At 46.1% G+C, this 20,845-nt stretch overlaps 1 protein-coding gene across 1 annotated transcript in view; it reads left to right on the top strand.

The window, feature by feature from the left end:
* The window catches only part of ubr1 (ubiquitin protein ligase E3 component n-recognin 1), a 155,467-nt gene that overhangs the window by 114,604 nt on the left and 20,018 nt on the right, over window positions 1-20,845 (top strand). Inside the window, exons 35-40 of the mRNA XM_078406202.1 lie at window positions 1,033-1,181; window positions 2,299-2,354; window positions 6,169-6,265; window positions 11,304-11,371; window positions 17,468-17,618; window positions 19,505-19,592. Of these exons, the coding sequence (XP_078262328.1) occupies window positions 1,033-1,181; window positions 2,299-2,354; window positions 6,169-6,265; window positions 11,304-11,371; window positions 17,468-17,618; window positions 19,505-19,592 (609 nt within the window). The remainder of the gene's footprint in view (window positions 1-1,032; window positions 1,182-2,298; window positions 2,355-6,168; window positions 6,266-11,303; window positions 11,372-17,467; window positions 17,619-19,504; window positions 19,593-20,845) is intronic.

The raw sequence follows: 20,845 nt of genomic DNA, 5'->3' as shown, positions 1-20,845 counted from the left end.
AAAAGCTCCTCAAGCCTGCCCCACCATTCAATATGAAGATGGCTTGATCTATGCTGGCCTAATCTCCTCTTCTGTGCAGCTCACACTTGCACAAGCCACACAGCCAACACCAGAGTCAAGATCAAATTCTGGTCACGGCAGAAAAAACTAATTGCTGGAGGAACTCGGCAAGTCAGGCAGTATCTGTTGGTGCAAAGGCGTAGTTGGCATTTCAGGCCGAGTCCCTACATCAGGACTGAGAGTAGAGGTGGGGTAGCCGGCGTAAAGTGACGAGTGCTCTCATGGGTCCTCTCGGTGAGGCAGACAATTGGTGGGGCCATGCGAGGAGGGAGATGACAGGCAGATGGAGCAAGGTGGGGAAGAGGGATGGGTGGAGTTGGGAAGCAATAGCTGATGCGTGAAAAGTAGAGAGAAGGAAGGAGTAGATGGAGTCTGTTGGGGGTTGGGGAGGGTGTAGGTAAAGACAGGGGATATGCGAAGGCAGAAGAAGCTGCAATTGCAGGAATCTGAAGTAAGGAAGGTAATGGGTGGAACCAGATAAGGGAGGGATGAGTGTCAGGTGGAACCAGGAAGAGAATGGAACTGGATGATGGGGAAGCGTTCTTGAAGAACTTGTGGGTCAGGAGAGATTGTAGTTTATCTGAAATTGGAAAGTTTAGTGTTCATACTGTTGGGTTGCAGACTACCCATGCAGATTATGAGATATTGTTCTTTTCCTTTGGGTTGAGGATTACTCGGGTCTATTTTGGTCACTAAAAACAGTGAGACTGCAGCTCTACCTGTGGAGCTAAACCCAAACACATTAAATGCCCATTTGAAGGATAATTAGGAACAAAAGAATAATTAGATTAAAATTAGGAGTGAGAAAATCAAAGAGCAGGTAAATTGTGCTGAAGTGAAAGATCTTCCTGAATGGCTCAGCAGGCACATGAGGCATGGTGGCCTACTCCTGCGTCTTGTGTTTTGACCTACATTAGCATTGGAAACTAGGTGAGGTTGGTTTTTAAAGTTATTCTTTTTGTGCTTTGCTAGAGTCATGTATTCGAAGAGCATTGTGGAAATGCTGCTACTGTTTGCTACCGCTGTGTACCGAGTGGGTCTGAAAGTTGCCCCCAATGAAGCTGATCCGCGAGTCCCACTGATGGCGTGGACTGCGTGTGCCTTCACAATTCAGTCCACAGGTATGCATATTCTAGTTACACTTCAAAACAGGATTAACCCAGAAACTGAAACTGCTTGGATTTTTACTCAAATGGGGCAAATTTCCCCTGATGAGGAGAAAAGAAACAGAAAGCGCAAGAAGAGTACCCCGAGTAGAAACAGCTATGGTAAAGAGATTACAAAATTCACATTTCAAGTTCATCATTTTTTTCTGAGAAAAGTTGGAGATAAAACAATTTTTATGATGTTAAGATTGGGAGGGAATAAGATACAATCCTAAAGGGGTGGCAATGAAACCAAAAAAAGCTGTCAGTACTCAGAGATGGTGTAAAGAACAATAAACGATTCATACTTTCATAGTCTCTCTAGTCTTCCACCTTAACATGGATTTGTGGTTTATTCTTTCTTCCTCCCCCACCCCCATCACCTCGTCTCTTTCACTGCTTCGCGATGTACTTAAAATATCTACTTGTCTAAATTTTCCCCATTTAGAAATGTTACATCCGCGTGTTATTTCATGAATTATGAGTCATTTCAACAGCCACTGTAGTCTAACCACAGAGGAAAACCAAAATGCAATTGCCTCTGTGTCTTCCTGTCTTGCTTACACACCCCACATCCAATTTTTTATACCCGCAAACACCTTACATCTTCAAATCTCAAGTACTATATGTGGATGAAATTTAAAATAAAATAAGCTCTTTCAAATGTGATGTAAATTTACTTTAAGGGCAATTTAAGTTGAGAATGTCAAGAGTCGTACAGTCCCTAAAGCCAATTCCACCAATTATAGAACTCATAACCACTCTTCCTTTAGACCCCTTTGTTTCCATTACAGTTCATCTTGCCTAACAAAATGTCTTTCCGTGACCGCTCTGAAACGTCAATGTATTCCCCAGGCATGGCATTATTTTGCAGTGGAGACCAGCAGATTCCCAGTTCATTTTACGTGATATGCTCCCTGCATCATTTTAAGGTTGTATACTCTGTCAGAAGAAACAGTTTATTTCTATTTATCCCCGTCATCCATACTAATGCATTGATATTAGTAATCGAGCTTTTCAATATACATGAATCAATATTTGGTTATAATTATGAACAAATTAATTATTTTAACACAATGTTCCCTTCCTGCAGAGAACATACTTCATGATGAGGACAAAGTTTTATTCGGATCACTACCAGATCGACAGGTAATATTGTGTATTTTTTTATTATTATATGCTTTTGAAGATTATTACATAAATCTCATGTGATCATGTAAACATTGGTGAGCAGGAATTAAATTAATGCTCAAGTTGTCTCAGAATTGTGGATTATACTATGTGGCCTTCTAGTCTTGTGATTGCAGATGCACCAGTCCGTTTAGTCTTTTTCCACTCCAATTTACCCTACTCGTTGAAACCTTTATTTTTCAAAAGATAGATGCAAAAAGCTGGCGTAACTCGGCAGGTCAGGCAGCATCTCTGGAGAAAAGGAATAAGTGATGTTTCGGGTGTCTATCTTTGGTGTAAACCAGCATCTGCAGTGCCTCCCTGTGCATTGTACTTTATTTTTCAAATCTATATCCACTTCCCTTTTAGATTTTCCTAACCTTTCCATTCATTCTTTTGATCATAAATTTATGACATATAATTTTGAATGCCTCTGGCAAATCACGCCTTGCCCTCTTTATACTAACAAAAAGAGCCTTCTTTTCTTAATGCAAATCATTCTTTCAGTGAGTCTGTTAGAATCATTTCGGTGAGTTCAGTTTTGATCACCCTGCTATTGGATGGATGCCATTAAGCTGGGAAAAGAGTGTGGAGATTTTGGAGGATGTTGCCAGGACTCGAGGACCTGAGCTGTAGGGAGAGATTGGGCAAGCTAGGACTTTATTTCCTTGGAGTGCACTAAACTGGGGGGTGATTTTATAGAGGTGTATAAAATCATGAGGGGAATTGATAGGGTGATCAAAACTGAACTCACTGAAATTATTCTAACAGACTCACTGAAAGGATTCACAGAGTCGTCTATACCTAGGGTAAAGGAATTTAGAACCAGACGATATAGCTTTAAAGCAAAAGGGGAAAGATTTATTAGGAACCTGAGGGCAACTTTTTCCACAGAGAGGGTGTTGGGTTTATGGAACAAGCTGTCGGAGGATGTAGGTAGGTACTATAACGGCATGAGGCAGGCACTATGGCAGTATTTAAAAGACACTTAGATCAGTGCGTGGATAGGAAAGGGGGATATGGGTCAAAGTGCAGGCAAATGGGACTAGATTAGATGGGCATCTTGGTCAGCATGGATGAGTTGGGCTGAAGGGCCTGTTTCCATGTTGTATGGCTTAATGACACTTTTTCTGCATCACATCCTATCCCGAACTGAATATAATTTTGTTAGACAGCTAACTGCAGTATAAGAAAAAAATTGTCTTTGCAACAAGCAATCTACTGGAGGAAAAAAGATGGTCAGGCAACATCGCTGGGGAGAAATGGGTTCTGGACTACCCAAGCGGAATATGAGGAACTGCTCCTCAGTTTGCATTTGGCCTAACCCAGACAGTGAAGGACCCCGAGCATAGACAAGCTGGTGCGGGAATGGGAAGCAGAATTAAAATACTTTGCAACCAGGAGCTCCTGATGACCTGCAAACAACTCTGGTGTAACACCTCAACACCCAGCACCTCCCTCAACCATCCAGATATCTCAATATCTAAATTGAATTTATTGACCGGTTCTCCCATTTATTAAAAACTTAGTTATCTAAAAATCTAACACGTTAATTTCTTCTCATTTAGCCATTTTTTCTCAAAACACAATCCTATTTATTTCAGTAAAATGGTGCCTTCTCTTATTCTCCGATCTCTTCGACTGATAAAAGAGCAGGGTTCCCAATGTAGACATAAAATGCTAGAGTAACTCAGCAAATCAGGTAGCATCTCTGGAGAAAAGGAATAAGGTGATGTTTTGTGTCAGAACTCTTCTTCAGACAGAGATTTCTTCAGTCTGAAGAAGAGTTCTGACCCAAAACATTACTTATTTTCTCCAGAGGTGCTGCCTGACCCGCTGAGTTCCTCCAGCACTTTGTGTCTATCTTTGGTATAAACCAGCATCTGCAGTTCCTTCCTCCACAGGGTTCCCAACTTGCCCTGCAGTGATATTGGTGTTTACATTCCATGTGCCAACCTTTGCTCTTCAGTCCACTTTCATCAGCTTGCGGTCAATGCACGTTATCCAAGAAGGCATCCAAAACCATTCCATTGTTTTTTTTAAACTGAGTGCACTATTTCCTCAAAGAATTCTGTTGAGTTAACAGGCTGCAACTTGCCTGTTAACTTGCCTTCATGTCAGCAGTCCTCAATGTCCTTTTTTCCAGCGAGTTTAATAACTCATGTTCTGGTCAGGATAGGAATATTCTGGGAAATTGTAAGTAACTTCACAAAAAAATATAGTTTACAGTTCCTGATTGGGGAACACCTTTCTGGACAATGTAGTGGTTTCTTGCACTGAGTTGTTCGAAGAGGACAGCTGCTCGGTTAATGAAGCTGCGGTGTTTCTGGTAACTCTCAATTTCCCCGGGAGTTAAAAATGAAACGGATATTTCTGTTCTCTTCTAACTAACTCTCAAAGAAAAAAAACGTATTAATATAATGGGGTCTGTTTCTCTGCATAAGATTCTGACTCAGTTATCCTGTGTTTTCTTTCGTCTCTTCTGCTCTTCCCTGCTCATGTATGGATAACTGGATTTGTCCTCACTCCGGCTTCTCTGTCTGAACAGAGATGATCCAGTTCCATGTCCATGGGAGGGATGTTGAGAAGATTGTTCCGGAAAGCTTAGAAAGTTACGATAGAGTGGTTTGTCATATCCCGGCCAATCTTCAAGTACCTATCTATATTAATCCTATTTACCCACAATTAGTCCATAGCCTTCTAGGCCTTGTCAATGCAAGTGTTCATATGGATATGTCAATGCTGTGAGAGTCTCTGCCACCTAGTTGACACTCTCGGAACACGCTAGTTGACACACACTGTCAACTAGCGTGTTCCTTTCAGGCGGAGCAAACTCGATGGGCCGAATGGCCTAATTCTGTTCTTATGTCTTATGTCACCCTCTGGATGGAAAAGTTCTTCCTCGGGACACCTCTCAACTTCTTAATCCTTACCATAAATCTATGGCCTATATTGTGGAGAAATATTTCCAACTATTTACCATACCTGTGCACTACATAATTTTGTATACCTCGTCAGATCCTTCTCAGCTTCCTCTGTTCCAAGGATAACTAATCCAGATTATTCAATTTCTTCTTATAAATGAAAGGCTTCAACCCAGGCAACATCCTAATCAGTGCTCCGCTATCTGACTTCCTCTCAGTGTTACCATTGGCATCTTGTGTTGGAATTTTCTTCAACACTGTATCCTTATCTGTAGCTCTCTAATTGTGCCCTTCCTCTTGTTCCCTACATTCTGACTATCACACTTTCTTCTGAATATTGAAGTAGGGTACTTGCTCATTATCTTCCACTTTTTCAACCTGCCAAAGAAGATTTGGCCTTTCATATTCAGTGTGGGTGGCACAGTGTTGCAGAGGTAATAGTTGCTGCCTCGGGGCCCCAGCCACCCAGGTTCCACCCTGAATCTCGGTTGCTGTATGTGTACAGTTTTCTCGTTCTCCCTGTGACCGTGTAGGATTCCTCTGATGGCTCCCGTTTCCTCCCACATTCCAAGTTGAACTGATCATTTGGTTAAATGGCCTTTGTAAACTACTCTTTAGTGTAGATGGGTAGCAAGAGAATCAGGCTGAAGTGTTGGGCATGTGGGAGAGAATTGGAAATTAATGTGGGGGTGGGATTGCACCAAGAACTAGCACAGTCTCAATAGCCTAAATGCCTTCCTATGATGCAAGAAAATATGAACAATAAAGTAAGCTGGACATTTTTATTTCCTGTGTCTGCGACTTTTGAAGATACTGTGTTGTTGGGGAACAATTTTAGACCAATGACTGGTTATATTTATTTATTATAGGGTGTAAGCCTAAAGGCGGTTCTGCAGTTTGCTGCTTCTCAGAGAGTGGTCACATCAGCCAAAGCCATCCAGAAGCACTTGACCCGCTTATTGTCGGGTGAGTATGCCACGTGTGGCTGGTAAAGGGAATTTTTGTTGTTGTGATGTGGACTGAATAGAGTTTTGAAGTCACAGTTGGTAACTTCCCTGGTTATAACTATAATTGAAGGAAAGCCAATCTGTTCATGTTCTCAATATAATTTCAATGTCACTTATTTATATATCCTCTCCATGTGACAGGGTCTGTTTTCCATTTCCATTCCTAATATTTTCAGTGCATAACTCTCATATTAATTCGAGCCTCAACAGTAACACTTCTTATGTTAATGAAATTCATTTCTTTGAAATGCATTGCTCAGTGTAAAATGGTGTGGAGGATTATGTGCTGAGGTTGGGGATATGGGGTAGAGTTGCCCTGCTGTCTCTGCACATTATACATGAAATAGGATGTCTACCTAGTTTCTCATGCACAAACTGTCCTAAATGAAAGACTTTTAATTTTACGGAATAATTCACAGTCTGGGTTGTCCAAACTCTACACATCCATCGAAATACTTCTGAAGTGTAGTGATTGTTGTGATGATTGCTGATTTGTACACAGCAAGATTCTGCGAGCAACAATGGATAACTGAACAGGAAATTTGTTTTACTGCTGATAGCTGAGGCATGAATATTGACCAGGCAGCAGGGAAGAATTCCCTGCTCATCTTCGAGATATGCCATGGAATCCTATGACGGGCAGAAAGGGTCTTGAGTCAAATATTGCGCACGGGTCAGGTGAAACGCTGACAATAGACAATAGACAATAGGTGCAGGAGGAGGCCATTCAGCCCTTCGAGCCAGCACCGCCATTCAATGCGATCATGGCTGATCACTCTCAATCAGTACCCCGTTCCTGCCTTCTCCCCATACCCCCTCACTCCGCTATCCTTAAGAGCTCTATCCAGCTCTCTCTTGAAAGCATCCAACGAACTGGCCTCCACTGCCTTCTGAGGCAGAGAATTCCACACCTTCACCACTCTCTGACTGAAAAAGTTCTTCCTCATCTCCGTTCTAAATGGCCTACCCCTTATTCTTAAACTGTGGCCCCTTGTTCTGGACTCCCCCAACATTGGGAACATGTCTGAAGAAGGGTCTCGACCCGAAACGTCACCCATTCCTTCTCTCCCGAGATGCTGCCTGACCTGCTGAGTTACTCTAGCATTTTGTAAATAAATCGATTTGTACCAGCATCTGCAGTTATTTTCTTATACTATTGGGAACATGTTTCCTGCCTCTAATGTGTCCAATCCCCTAATTATCTTATATGTTTCAATAAGATCCCCCCTCATCCTTCTAAATTCCAGTGTATACAAGCCTAATTGCTCCAGCCTTTCCACATACGACAGTCCCGCCATTCCGGGAATTAACCTAGTGAACCTACGCTGCACGCCCTCAATAGCAAGAATATCCTTCCTCAAATTTGGAGACCAAAACTGCACACAGTACTCCAGGTGCGGTCTCACCAGGGCCCGGTACAACTGTAGAAGGACCTCTTTGCTCCTATACTCAACTCCTCTTGTTATGAAGGCCAACATTCCATTGGCTTTCTTCACTGCCTGCTGTACCTGCATGCTTCCTTTCAGTGACTGATGCACTAGGACACCCAGATCTCGTTGAACATCCCCTCTTCCTAACTTGACACCATTCAGATAATAATCTGCCTTTCTATTCTTACTTCCAAAGTGAATAACCTCACACTTATCTACATTAAACTGCATCTGCCATGTATCCGCCCACTCACACAACCTGTCCAAGTCACCCTGCAGCCTTATTGCATCTTCCTCACAATTCACACTACCCCCCAGCTTAGTATCATCTGCAAATTTGCTAATGGTACTTTTAATCCCTTCATCTAAGTCATTAATGTATATCGTAAATAGCTGGGATCCCAGCACCGAACCTTGCGGTACCCCACTGGTCACTTCCTGCCATTCCGAAAGGGACCCATTTATCCCCACTCTTTGCTTTGAGAGGTTGCAGTTTACAATTGTGGCCTTTATCGACACGAGTATAATTACAGAAATGTCACACTGCTCCTGCATCTTGAAAAAGCTGGGTTGTGCATCTAGCTTCTTGTTGCTGCTGTGAACTGCAAATATCCTGTACATTCCTGAGCAGGAAAATAATAGTCCCATTCTTCCACTTAATAATCAGCAACTTTACTTGGACCTGCTGAATTTTAAGCATTTATCTGGGCAAAGGCTCAGGAGTGCAGAAAACAGTCATCCAATGAGCTGAGCATTGATAGATGTGAATACTCTGCAAGGTCTTCTACACGTTGGCTGCTGTTTCATTCACTGTAAAATAGCAGCTCCACCATGTGATTCATAGGATATGAAGCTGCCTGGGGGTATCTTAAAATATAATATAAAAGCAGGCTCCATTTATCTGTTCATAGATTTTTATCTCTCCTAGCCTAGAGGTAAATTTCAAGCTGTGTTTTTATGACTGAAACAACGTTTTTTTGTGATTGATTATAAGGAGGTTAAACACAGCAAAAAAGCCACAAAGCATTTAATGGGAGCACTGCCAAATAAAAGTTTTAAAACTGCAGATGTTGGATATCTGAAAGGTAAGCGGAAAATGCTGGAAAATCTCAGCAGGTCAAGTAGCATCCATGGAAAGAGAAACGGTTAATGATCGAGATCTGGGATCCTTCTGTAGAAATTGAACGTTTTCTGTCTTTCTAGTGGACATATCCCTTGACTGCATCTCATTAATTTCCTGGGTCCCTGCTCACATTCCATCCTGGATAGAGCAGGACTGAGTTCCCTCTATCGCTGCCATCTCTAGCCTCCACATTCAACGGATCATCCTTAGTAGTTTCCTCCAACTCCAGCAAAATCCCACCACCCTAACACGTCCTCGTCCTTCCACTCTCAGCAATGCATAGGGCTCGCTCTCTTCATGATACCCTGGTCTATTCTTCTGTCCCTAACAACCACTCCCTATCTAATGGCACTTTCCGATGCAACTGCAGGAAATACAATATCTGTCATCAAAACTGTTCCCTCTCCACCATCCAGGGACCCAAACATTCTTTCTAGTCGAAGCAGTGATTCATTCACCTGCACTTCTCATCTGGTGCATTGCATTTGGTGCCACATTGTGACATTCACGACATTGGAGAAACTGAACACAGAGAGATTGGGTGATCACTTACAGTACAAATAGAAAGTAATCCCGTATTTTGCTGCATGCCACCACCTTAATTCAGCATCCCTCTCTTGACCGTTCATTTTGTGGCGTCCTGCACTATGATGATGAGGACAGGTAAGCTCGAGAAATAGCCACCTCTTCTATCGGGGCACGTTGCAGCTATCCAAACTCTATCGGATTCTCCAACTTTAGGTAACTCGCTGTTTCTTTCCATCAATATCAGAACTTCTGCCTGTCATTTTTTTCCTATGCCAATAATCTGACCTACCAGATATGTCCCACTCCCTCACTTTTTACAATGTTACACAGAAGCATAATAGGCTTCTAGCTGCTACATTAACCCATTTGGCCTTGCCCTGCCAGGGATATTCCCTTTGTTCTACCCATCCCTTCCCTACCTTCTCTGCTGCTGAAATTCCATCATTTTTTTCTTCCCAGGTCTATTTTCATTTCAGCTGTGCAAAATCTGCAGTTTTTGTTTGGATTTTCAATGTGGTTAATGAGGTAGGTTTTAATAAGTATGCAAAGGAGGAAATATCATATCATATCATATATATACAGCCGGAAACAGGCCTTTTCGGCCCTCCAAGTCCGTGCCGCCCAGTAATCCCCGTACATTAACACTATCCTACACCCACTAGGGACAATTTTTACATTTACCCAGCCAATTAACCTACATACCTGTACGTCTTTGGAGTGTGGGAGGAAACCGAAGATCTCGGAGAAAACCCACGCAGGTCACGGGGAGAACGTACAAACTCCTTACAGTGCAGCACCCGTAGTCAGGATCGAACCTGAGTCTCCGGCGCTGCATTCGCTGTAAAGCAGCAACTCTACCGCTGCGCTACCGTGCCGCCCAAAAGAGAAATAGAGAAGGAGTTCCAGCAATTAGGGCCTTGATGGCTTTGCATGGCCATTGGTGGTGAATGATTAAATGCAGCCGTGAACTGGGGCTGGGCGCGTGAAGGAGATGAGATGTAGAGAAGAAGGAAGCTGTGGAGAGGTTTGAAAGGTTGAGAATTTCAAAATTACCGTACGCGTAACTCTGGTTGGGGAGCGTGGTGATGTATGAACAGAACTTCATGCACGTTAGGACTTGGTAGGCTGGCTAGTTTCTTGGAAAGGGATCGAGTGGATGTATGGCTACCACCTTCCATGATAGCTTGTACCAATGCCAATTCAGACGCAGGAAGAATTATCAAATCAAAATTGTGATTTCCAGTGGATTTCATACGGTTGCATTGCAGATTGAAGTTAGCAATCAAGGAACTATTGCATGATAAAAGAGGTTTTGGACAAAACAAGTTACAAGTTACAAAACATGATGTGGCCTTTAACAAATATAATGTAAAATATGAGATCAAAAGTTATGATCAATGAATACAATGTAAAATATAAGATCAAAGGTTGTGAGAATGCATGCATCATACATCATCATCCTTAATCCACTTGCATCGATTTTGAATGTTGCTAATATATCAGCGATTGCACCAAAACGAAAAGATGTCTCTGTTTTTGTCAGAAATGATCTGCTCCACCTCGGCTCCAATTAGTTGCCATTTTAACAAGCAGTACTAGTATTATTGTTGTAATGCCTGCTGCTTTGTATATAAGTTGTATTGATTTGTCTTTCACTGCTGGCTGAAGGTGCATCATCTCCTTCCACTTTGTTCCACACCTGGCACCTCCTCGCATTTCAATCATCCTCGGTGAATAATTATTCTACTGTGCCTATATATGCCTATATGTTGAAACAAATTGAATGGGTTTCATGAATCTTTAAATTATTTTATTGAAAATAACTTTATATAATCCATTTGTGTATTAACATCTCTCCTGATATTCAACCTTGCCAAGAAATGTTTTTATATCATATGATTTGTTTTATATTTTAGTTTTTGTGCCCCATTTGGCTGTTGAAGACAATTGGTCATTTCTGGATATTGACTTCTTCCACCTTATGGTACGTTTCTTTGATATATTTGAGGGAAATTTGTGAATTTTGTCATATCTGAAAACCTTTCACATAAATTGTAGAAATCTAAACACAGAGTTGTATCTTCTGCTATGCAAGAATATTCATGGCTCTGGGCAAAATTGAGTTATAGAGTTATATTGTTGAGCCATGATCCAATTGAATGGTTTAACAGGGTCGAGAGAGAATATCTTCCTTCTGTTTTTTTGGATTAAACTAGGAGCTTTGTGCCTATAAACATATCACTATGTAGACATCATGTTCAACTGAAGCCGAAATCCTTGTGCAAGCCACTTTGCTTATGCTATCATCTGTCAGGGATTACATTCCTAGTATGTGTCTTGAAAGAAAATAAAGGAGCAATGGTCAGATCATTAAATATTAACCTATAGTATTTGATTTAATAAGGTTTCAAGGTCAGTTTATTGTCACATGCACCAATTAAGGTACAGTAAAATTTGAATTACCATACAGCCATACTAAGTGAAAAGCAACAAGACACACAACACCATAAAGGTTAGCATAAACATCCATCACAGTGGATTCCACATTCCTCACTGTGATGGAAGGCAATAAAGTTCAAGCTTCTTCCTCTTGTTCTCCTGCGGTCGGGGCAGTCAAACCATTCGCAGTCAGAATAAATTAGAATGATAAAGAAACAATATGATAGGACAATATTTTTTAACAGCTGGAATTTAGGATCAATCCGGTTTAGAGCCCCTTAATTCTTTGTGCGCAGACTTTCAGATAACATAGTTTTTGAGGGCCTTTCCTGTTGTCCCAGTCTTTGTTTTTCATAATTCTGCCTATTCTGTACAGCCTGTGAGTTTTTTCAAGTGACTTAAAACAAAAAAAATCTCTCTCTTGCCTCAAGTGTTGAAAAGCAGAAATTTGTAAGTAATTTAAGCATCATAGGTTAAATAATGTGTAAGAAGGAACTGCAGATGTTGATTTAAACTGAAGATAGACACAGCGGGTCAGGCAACGTCTGTGGAGAAAAGGAATAGGTGACAATTCAGGTCTGCAGTCTGAAGAAAAGTCTCAACCCGAAATGTCACCTATTCCTTTTCCCCAGAGATGCTGCCTGACCCGCTGAGTTACTCCAGCTTTTTGTGTCTATTGTAGCGTGTTGATAAAGGCAAGGAGCCAGGTATTTTGGGAAGGTATATTTATTGGTTCGTGGGTCTCAGACGGGTCTAGTCTGCCGGAATGGCTTGGCGCCCAAACCTTGTCCTTTTATACCTGAGTCCAGGACCGCCTCCCGGGACTGGTCCATTCCCGTGCCGAGGGGTCGGTAGTAGTATGGCCCGACCCTTGGGAGCCGCCACAGTACCCCCCCCCAGATCCGGAGGCACGAAACGCACTGGTGGTCGCACAACCCGACCGGACCGCGTACGGTAATCGGTTGACAGAGGGGCCGGCGGAGGCACAGTTGGAGAGACAGGCGGTGGGACCCGCAAAGGGGGGCGACCTCGTGGCCGAGGCTGGGCCACCCGTACCGGTTGGTCGATGTCTAAGTGGGCCGGCTTCAGGCGGTCAATTGACACGGCCTCCGGCCGGCCCCCCATGTCCAAAACAAAGGTTGTCTGCCCGTGCTCCAGCACCCGGTACGGGCCTTCATACGGCCTCTGGAGTGGCGCCTGGTGGGCGTCACGGCGCAGGAACACAAAGGCGCAGTCCTGGAGGGCCGATGGCACGTAAGGGCGGAATGTCCCATGGCGGGACGTCGGCACGGGTGCGAGCTTGCCAACTCGCTCTCGGAGGCGATGTAGGGTGGATGAGGGCGGTTCCTCTCGCCCCGGCAACGAGGGCACGAACTCCCCGGGCACCGTGAGCGGAGACCCGTAGACGAGCTCCGCTGAGGATGAAGCCAGGTCTTCCTTGGGGGCAGTCCGGATGCCCAGCAAAACCCATGGTAGCTCGTCCATCCAGTCGGGGCCGGCGAGTCGCGCCTTCAGCGCTGCCTTCAGCTGCCGGTGGAACCTCTCCACCAAGCCGTTTGCCTGCGGGTGATAGGCCGTGGTGTGGTGCAGCCGCACGCCCAACAGGTGGGCCATGGCCGACCACAGCTCGGAGGTGAACTGTGGCCCCCGGTCCGATGAGATGACCACCGGCACACCAAAGCGAGCAATCCAGTGCGCGGCCAACGCACGAGCGCATGTGGCTGTAGATGTATCAGCCAGTGGTATGGCCTCCGGCCACCGCGTGAAGCGGTCCACCACCGTGAAGAGGTGGGTGATGCCCCGGGACGGCGGGAGCGGGCCCACAATGTCCACGTGCAGGTGGTCGAAACGGCGGCAGGGTAGACCGATCCCTTGGAGTGGCGCCCGGACGTGGCGTTGAATTTTCGACGTCTGGCACGGAATGCAGGTGCGGGCCCATTGGCCAACCTGCTTGCGCAGACCATGCCACATGAACCGCGCAGCTACCAAGGAGATCGTTGCCCGGATGGATGGGTGAGCCAGCCCGTGGACCACGTCGAACACCCTCCTGCGCCACGCGGCCGGGACGATGGGGCGCGGCTGACCTGCCGACACATTGCAAAGTATCGTCGTCGCTCCGGGGCCGAGGGGAACATCCTCAAGGTGGAGGCCAGAGATGGCAGTCCGGTAGGCGGGCATCTCCCCGTCCGTTAGTTGGGCCTCCGCCAGGGCAGAATAATCAATGCCGGGTGCCACTTCTAACACGGCATTGATGGCGGGGCGAGACAATGCGTCGGCCACCCGGTTTTCCTTCCCCTCGATAAAGCGGATGGAGGTGGTAAATTCGGATATGTAGGCCAACTGGCGCTGCTGTCGGGCGGACCATGGGTCGGAGACCTTTGCCAGGGCGAAAGTGAGCGGCTTGTGGTCCGTGTAAGCGGTGAACGGGCGGCCCTCCAGAAAATAGCGGAAGTGACGAACGGCCAGGTACAGGGCGAGGAGCTCGCGGTCGAAAGCGCTGTACTTCTTCTGGGCGTTGTCGAGGTGCCGGCTGAAGAAGGCCAGGGGGCGCCACCCCCCGTCCGTGAGTTGCTCCAGTACGCCACCAACCGCCAACTCTGAGGCGTCCACCGTAAGGGCTGTCGGGGCATCCTCCCGTGGGTGAACAAGCAGCACAGCCAGAGCCAGGGCCTCCTTCGCGCCGTCAAAGGCTGCTACGGCCTCGTCGGTCCACACGACGGTCTTACGCTTGCCCGCCAGCAGCTCGTATAGCGGCCGCATGATGTGGGCCGCGGATGGCAGGAACCGGTGATAAAATGCCACCATGCCGACGAACTCCTGCAGGCCACGCACCGAGGACGGACGGGGAAACCGGCGGATGGCGTCTACTTTGTCCGGCAGGGGAACCGCTCCTTGCGAGGACACACGGTGGCCGAGAAAGTCGATGGTGGCCACGCCAAAGCGGCACTTGGCGAGGTTTATGGCCAACCCGTGTTCGCTGAGCCGCTGGAAAAGCTGCCGGAGGTGAGCACAGTGCTCCTGCCGCGAGCGGCTGGCTACCAAGATGTCGTCGAGGTAGACGAACAGGAAATCCAACCCGCGACAAACGCCGTTCATTAATCGTTGGAATGACTGGGCGGCGTTCTTGAGGCCGAACGGCATCCGTACGAACTCGTAGAGTCCGAACGGCGTGATGATTGCCGTCTTGGGTACATCCTCCGGGTGGACCGGGATCTGGTTGTAACCTCGCACCAGATCCACCTTTGAAAATATCGTGGCCCCAGCCAAATGGGCGTTGAAGTCCTGGATGTGGGGCACGGGGTATCGGTCCTCGGCGGTAGCGACGTTCAGCCGCCGATAATCCCCGCAAGGCCTCCAGCCCCCGTTTGCCTTGGGGACCATGTGGAGTGGAGATGCCCATGGGCTGTTGGAAGGGCGGACGATCCCCAAGGACTCCATCGTACGGAACTCCTGTCGTGCCAGGCGTAGTTTCTCAGGCGGGAGTCGGCGTGCTCGTGCGTGGAGGGGTGGGCCGGTAGTCGTGATGTAATGGTACACCCCATGCTTGGGGGTCGATGACCGGAATTGCGGGGCCATAATATCCGGAAAGTCCGCCAGCACCCGAGCGAAATGGGAGTCCACGGACGACAGCGGGCGTATAACGGGGTCATTCAGCCGCAACGCGATGGGCTCCATCGTGGCGGAGTGGACCAAGCGCTGCTGCCTGACGTCCACGAGGAGAGAATGAGCCCGCAGAAAGTCGGCCCCGAGCAACGGCTGGGAGACGTCGGCGATCGTAAACAGCCACGTAAAATGACTGGCGCCGAAAACGATGTGGACCGTGCGGACGCCATACGTCTGGATAATGCTCCCATTTGCCGCGGTGAGGATGGGCCCCCGCTTCCCAGAACGAATGTCCAGCGGCGAAGGGGGCAGGACGCTCAGCTCCGCCCCGGTATCCACGAGGAAGCGGCTCCCGGACCGCCGATCCCAGGCGAAGAGGCGGTGAATCTGGCCGGCCACCGCAGGGACTATTGGTAGCCGGCCCCGGCGTTTCCCGGAAATGTGCACGGCTGGCGGCATTGTCGGGCTGCCGCACCCCAGCGCTGGTGGTAATAACACCAGTACCTCTTGCTGGTGCTGGCTGGAGCCTGCTGATGTGGGACTGCAGGTGCACGACCCGCAATGGCCACCGGGGGCGATCTCGCAGGCCTCCGAGACGTAGCTGTCACTCCTTCCACAGCTCCCCCGCCCGACCGGAGAAAATCGGGCGCTTCTCGAGTGACGTTTAGCGCACTGACGTCATCACGGCGCGCCGCCCACAGCGCGTCCGCGCGCCTGCCGAGGGCCCGGGTGTCTTCCCAGGAGACGTCGGTGAGCTGCAGGCGAATGTCGGCCGGCAGCAGGTGCAGGTATGTATACTCGAACATCAGGCACGGTCTGTGCCCGTCGAGCAGCGCGACCATCTCCTTCAGGAGGCTAGATGGGCGCCGGTCACCGAGGCCTGGCATGTGGAGGAGCCTTTCGGCCCGCTCCATTCGGGTTAGCCCGTAGGTTTGGAGCAGCAGCTCCTTAAGGGCTTTATATTTACCGTCGGCCGGTGGGTCCTGGAGGAACTCCGTTACCTCTTCGGCCGCGTCCTGGTCAAGGGCTCCCACCAGGTGGAAAAACCGGGTGTCATCCCTTGTGATGCCCTTCAGCTGGAACTGGGCCTCCGCTTGGTAAAACCAAATGCGAGCCCGGGTGGTCCAGAAGGTCGGGAGCTTGATTCCTACCGCGTCGACAGCTGGGGCCTGGTCGGTCTGCGAGCCGGACGGGCGGTCGAATTCTGTTTCTTCGTCCATCCTAATGAATGGACCGTCGAGGTCACCAATGTAGCGTGTTGATAAAGGCAAGGAGCCAGGTATTTTGGGAAGGTATATTTATTGGTTCGTGGGTCTCAGACGGGTCTAGTCTGCCGGAATGGCTTGGCGCCCAAACCTTGTCCTTTTATACCTGAGTCCAGGACCGCCTCCCGGGACTGGTCCATTCCCGTGCCGAGGGGTCGGTAGTAGTATGGCCCGACCCTTGGGAGCCGCCACACTATCATAGGTAAAAAAAAATGTTTCTCCGGCCTTTGTACCTGCCCTTGCCATTGAGATGGGTTTATACCTTAATTAATTTATGGTCACAGGTAGAGGAGAATAAAGAAGGTCATTGAACACTAGTCTGTATGATTAATTGCATCAATATATTATCCTTTATCCCTATCTTCCTTGCCAAAAATCTTGGCTGAAGAAATAAAGAGCTTTTACATCAAAATATGAACTCCATTCCAAATGTGTAGGAAAGAACTGCAGATGCTGGTTTAAATCGAAGGTAGACTCAAAATGCTGGAGTAACTCAGCAGGACAGGCAGGATCTCTGGAGAGAAGGAATGGGTGACGTTTCGGGTCGAGAAGAAGAGTCTTCACCCGAAACGTCACCCATTCCTTCTCTCCAGAGATGCTGCCTGTCCTGCTGAGTTACTCCAGTATTTTGTGTGCAACTCCATTCCTAAGTTACATCTGCTGTCACACCACAAGTAGTTGGTTGACTTGTCGGACTAATGATGTGCATGTCTTAAGAATATTATATTGCAGTTTAATTTTAAAGTGTTGTTACATCTAACATATTTTTTCAGGTAAGTCTAGTCTTGGCATTTCCTTCGTTGTACTGGGAGGAAACTGTGGAGCTGCAACCCTCAGATATCAGCTGTGCATTCAACAACCTCTACCTCTTCCACCTGATTACCATGGCACACGTTGTGCAGATCCTTTTTACCTCAACAACAGGTGAGCTTTGAAATACTGCAGGCGAGTCACTCTAATCTGAAGGTTACCATTTGTACCAATAGGATTATAAATAAAGTTATATGGTGAGATTGGATAGGCTGGGACGGTGTTCCCTGGAGTGAAGGAGGCTGAGGGGTGACCCGATAGAGGTTTATAAAAACATGAGGGGCATAGATGGAATGGATGGTCATAGTCTATTTCCCTGAGTAGGAGAGACTAAAACTAGAGGGCACAGATTTAAGGTGAGAGGGGAACGGTTTGAATAAGACTTGTTAGCAAGTTTTTCCACACAGAAGATGGTGGTTTAAATGAGTTGCCAGAGGAAGTGGTAGACGTAGGTAGAAATGTAATATTTAACAGTCATTTGAACAGGTACACGGATTGGAAAGGTTCAGATGGATATAGGCCAAATGCTGGTAAATAGATCTAACTTAGGTAGGCATCTTGGCCGGCATGAACAAGTTGGGCTGAAAGGTCCATTTTCCCTGCTGTGAGTCGATGACATCAATTATCTCCATGTCATGTTTTCCACAGATTAAGAAAAATATTGCAGGACTGATGGAGATTCATAATCCTACAATACAGAAACAGGCCCTTTAGCCCACAAAACCTGTGCCAACCATCAAGCACCCATTTGTCCTTATTCAACCTACTTTTGAGAGTATTTTCTGTGTTCTTCCAATGTTAGTGAAACTGAAATAGTTTGAGCACTCGTGGATTTCTGATTTCAATGCCAAGTGGAAATGCAGTGAAAACAAGTAAATACAATTAGTCACACAAAGTTCCCTATCTTGTTGGAATACTTTGAATTTTTTTTTGAGTAATTGCATCAACAAGATTTGACTCTCGAGGCCCTCTTGAAAAAACAGTTAACTAGTTACTGCGACAAAACTGAATAGCCTGCATTTATTTGTGGCAAGAATTAACAAGTCTTAGAAGATGATAGTAGGGTAGGAAGAGAAAAGTGGTGTAAAACTTTTAGGATATAAATTCTAGACCTTATAAACAACAAATTGGGAGTAAATGAATAGCGGTTCTAGAAGAAGCCAACAATGGGTGAATTCAAAGCTCCCGAGTCCAGATTTGAATCTACTTCATGAAAACGTGCGAACCATCCATTATTTGTCTACAATAAGTAGCATTGGGTTGCCATTTTTTTTCAGGAGAGTGTAGGACTAGAGGACTTGAATTGCTTAAAATGTGGTACAAGGATGACCAATAAAGGAAATTATTCATGAGTGAGAATTGCTTCTCTCTGATTGAGTCTCTACACAGTTCCGGTATGCAGCAGGGTTCTGCTGGTATTCAACATTTTACATGGGAAAATTTAACCTGTATGAAAGAGATTTTTAACAATGAGGAATATGGTTGCAAACTCTATAATACTTCAGATGTCTTGTTTTTTTTAAACTACCAAGCTGTTGTGTTCAAAGTGTGTGGGAAGGAACTGCAGATGCTGGTTTAAACTGAAGATAGACACAAAATTCTGGAGGACGCAACGGGACAGGCAACATCTCTGGCGAGAAGGAATAGAGTCTGAAGAAGGGTCTTGACCGAAAACATCACCCATCCCTTCACTCCAGAGATGCTGCCTGTCCCGCTGAGTTCCTCCGGCCTTTTATGTCTGTCTAGGCAGTTGTGTTCTCTTGGTATCGCAGGCAGTATGCTTCTGAGACTTGAATTCTCTTTCTGTTGGATTTGTTTGATTTTGCTGTGTCCTTTGTGCCACAGTTTCTTATGGCACTTTGTACAATTTAAACTAGCACATAAACTCTCCTATATTTTGTTCATTCATTTTATTCGGATCACTTTCTAAGCCAATTGATTTGCCCAATTACAATTCAAGACACCAGTGTGAAATGTAATATTGCATTTTTGATGAACAGACTGTCCTATGGAGCAGGATGAAGAGGAAAGTGAGGAGTCCCGTTCAGCAGCAGAACTGTATGAAACTCTTCAAGAATATACAAGCAGGTACGCAACAACGGAGGGAAAAATGATTGTGGCCATGTGACCTTTTTATCCATCACATTTTTAACCAGCAAAATATTCCAAACTGGACTCGGTTAGCAACTAACCAAGGAATGAAATCATCAGCACACTTAGTAGATCCTTCATCGCACTGATCAAGGGGTCTTCAACCAGAGAATACATGATGGAATTATTATTCCCTCAGTCAATGTTACGTCACAAAAGTTATCCACTAATCACTGAGGGAGAAATCAGGTATTTTATACTTGAGTCTATTAGAGGTTGGAATTCACCACCAAACCCCAACTATGGTTCAATGGTTCTTTATTGTCACAGGTGCAAATGCACAGTGAAATTATTTTCTTACATACAGTCCAGTAGAGTATTGCCATACCTAAGCACAATCCCTGATTAGCAAAGTGTACAGAAATAGTCCACTGGGCCCGCATGCAGGAGGCACCAGGTTTTGACACCATTTTCAATCCGTGGTCTGTGCTCGAGGTCTTATGAGCGTCTCTCAGTCCAGGCAAGCCCCAGGCTGCTGCGGGGCCTCCAGCCATTGCCTTCCTTTGACATGTGGGTCAACCAGCACCCGACGCCCCTCTCCTCGCCCGCCCACCTTTGCCTCCTACAGCTGACCTTTGTGCCCCGCACCACCTGCCAGCCCTGCCTTTCGCCCAATACCGACTCCACGCTCACGGTTTCTGGTCTTCGGCGGACGAGCAGGACCTGCTCGGCAGCTTCTCCATTACAGGCTCGCTGCGAGTTTCTGCCAACGCGCGGTGCACTGGGAGAAGCGCAAGACATTTTCTAAAAACAAAAGCTTAATATGTCGATTTTAATTTTCTCTATTTTGTATGGGGAGAATAAAAGTCAATAGAAATAATTCAATGTCTTTTGGAGAGCTAGTATAATCTACAGTGCCCTCCACAATGTTTGGGACAAAGACCCATCATTTATTTATTTGCCTCTGTACTCCACAATTTGAGATTTGTAATAGAAAATATCACATGTGGTTAAAGTGCACATTGTCAGATTTTAATAAAGGGTATTTTTATGCATTTTAGTTTCACCATGTAGAATTTACAGCAGTGTTTATACATAGTCCCCTCATTTCAGGGCACCATAATGTTTGGGACACAGCAATATCATGTAAATGAAAGTAGTCATGTTTAGTATTTTGTTGCATATCCTTTGCATGCAATGACTGCTTGAAGTCTGCGATTCATGGACATCACCAGTTGCTGGGTATCTTC

The sequence above is a fragment of the Rhinoraja longicauda genome, chromosome 10, assembly GCF_053455715.1.
Source record: "Rhinoraja longicauda isolate Sanriku21f chromosome 10, sRhiLon1.1, whole genome shotgun sequence".
Classification (NCBI taxonomy): domain Eukaryota; kingdom Metazoa; phylum Chordata; class Chondrichthyes; order Rajiformes; family Arhynchobatidae; genus Rhinoraja; species Rhinoraja longicauda.
This window is presented reverse-complemented; position numbering and strand designations above follow the sequence as displayed.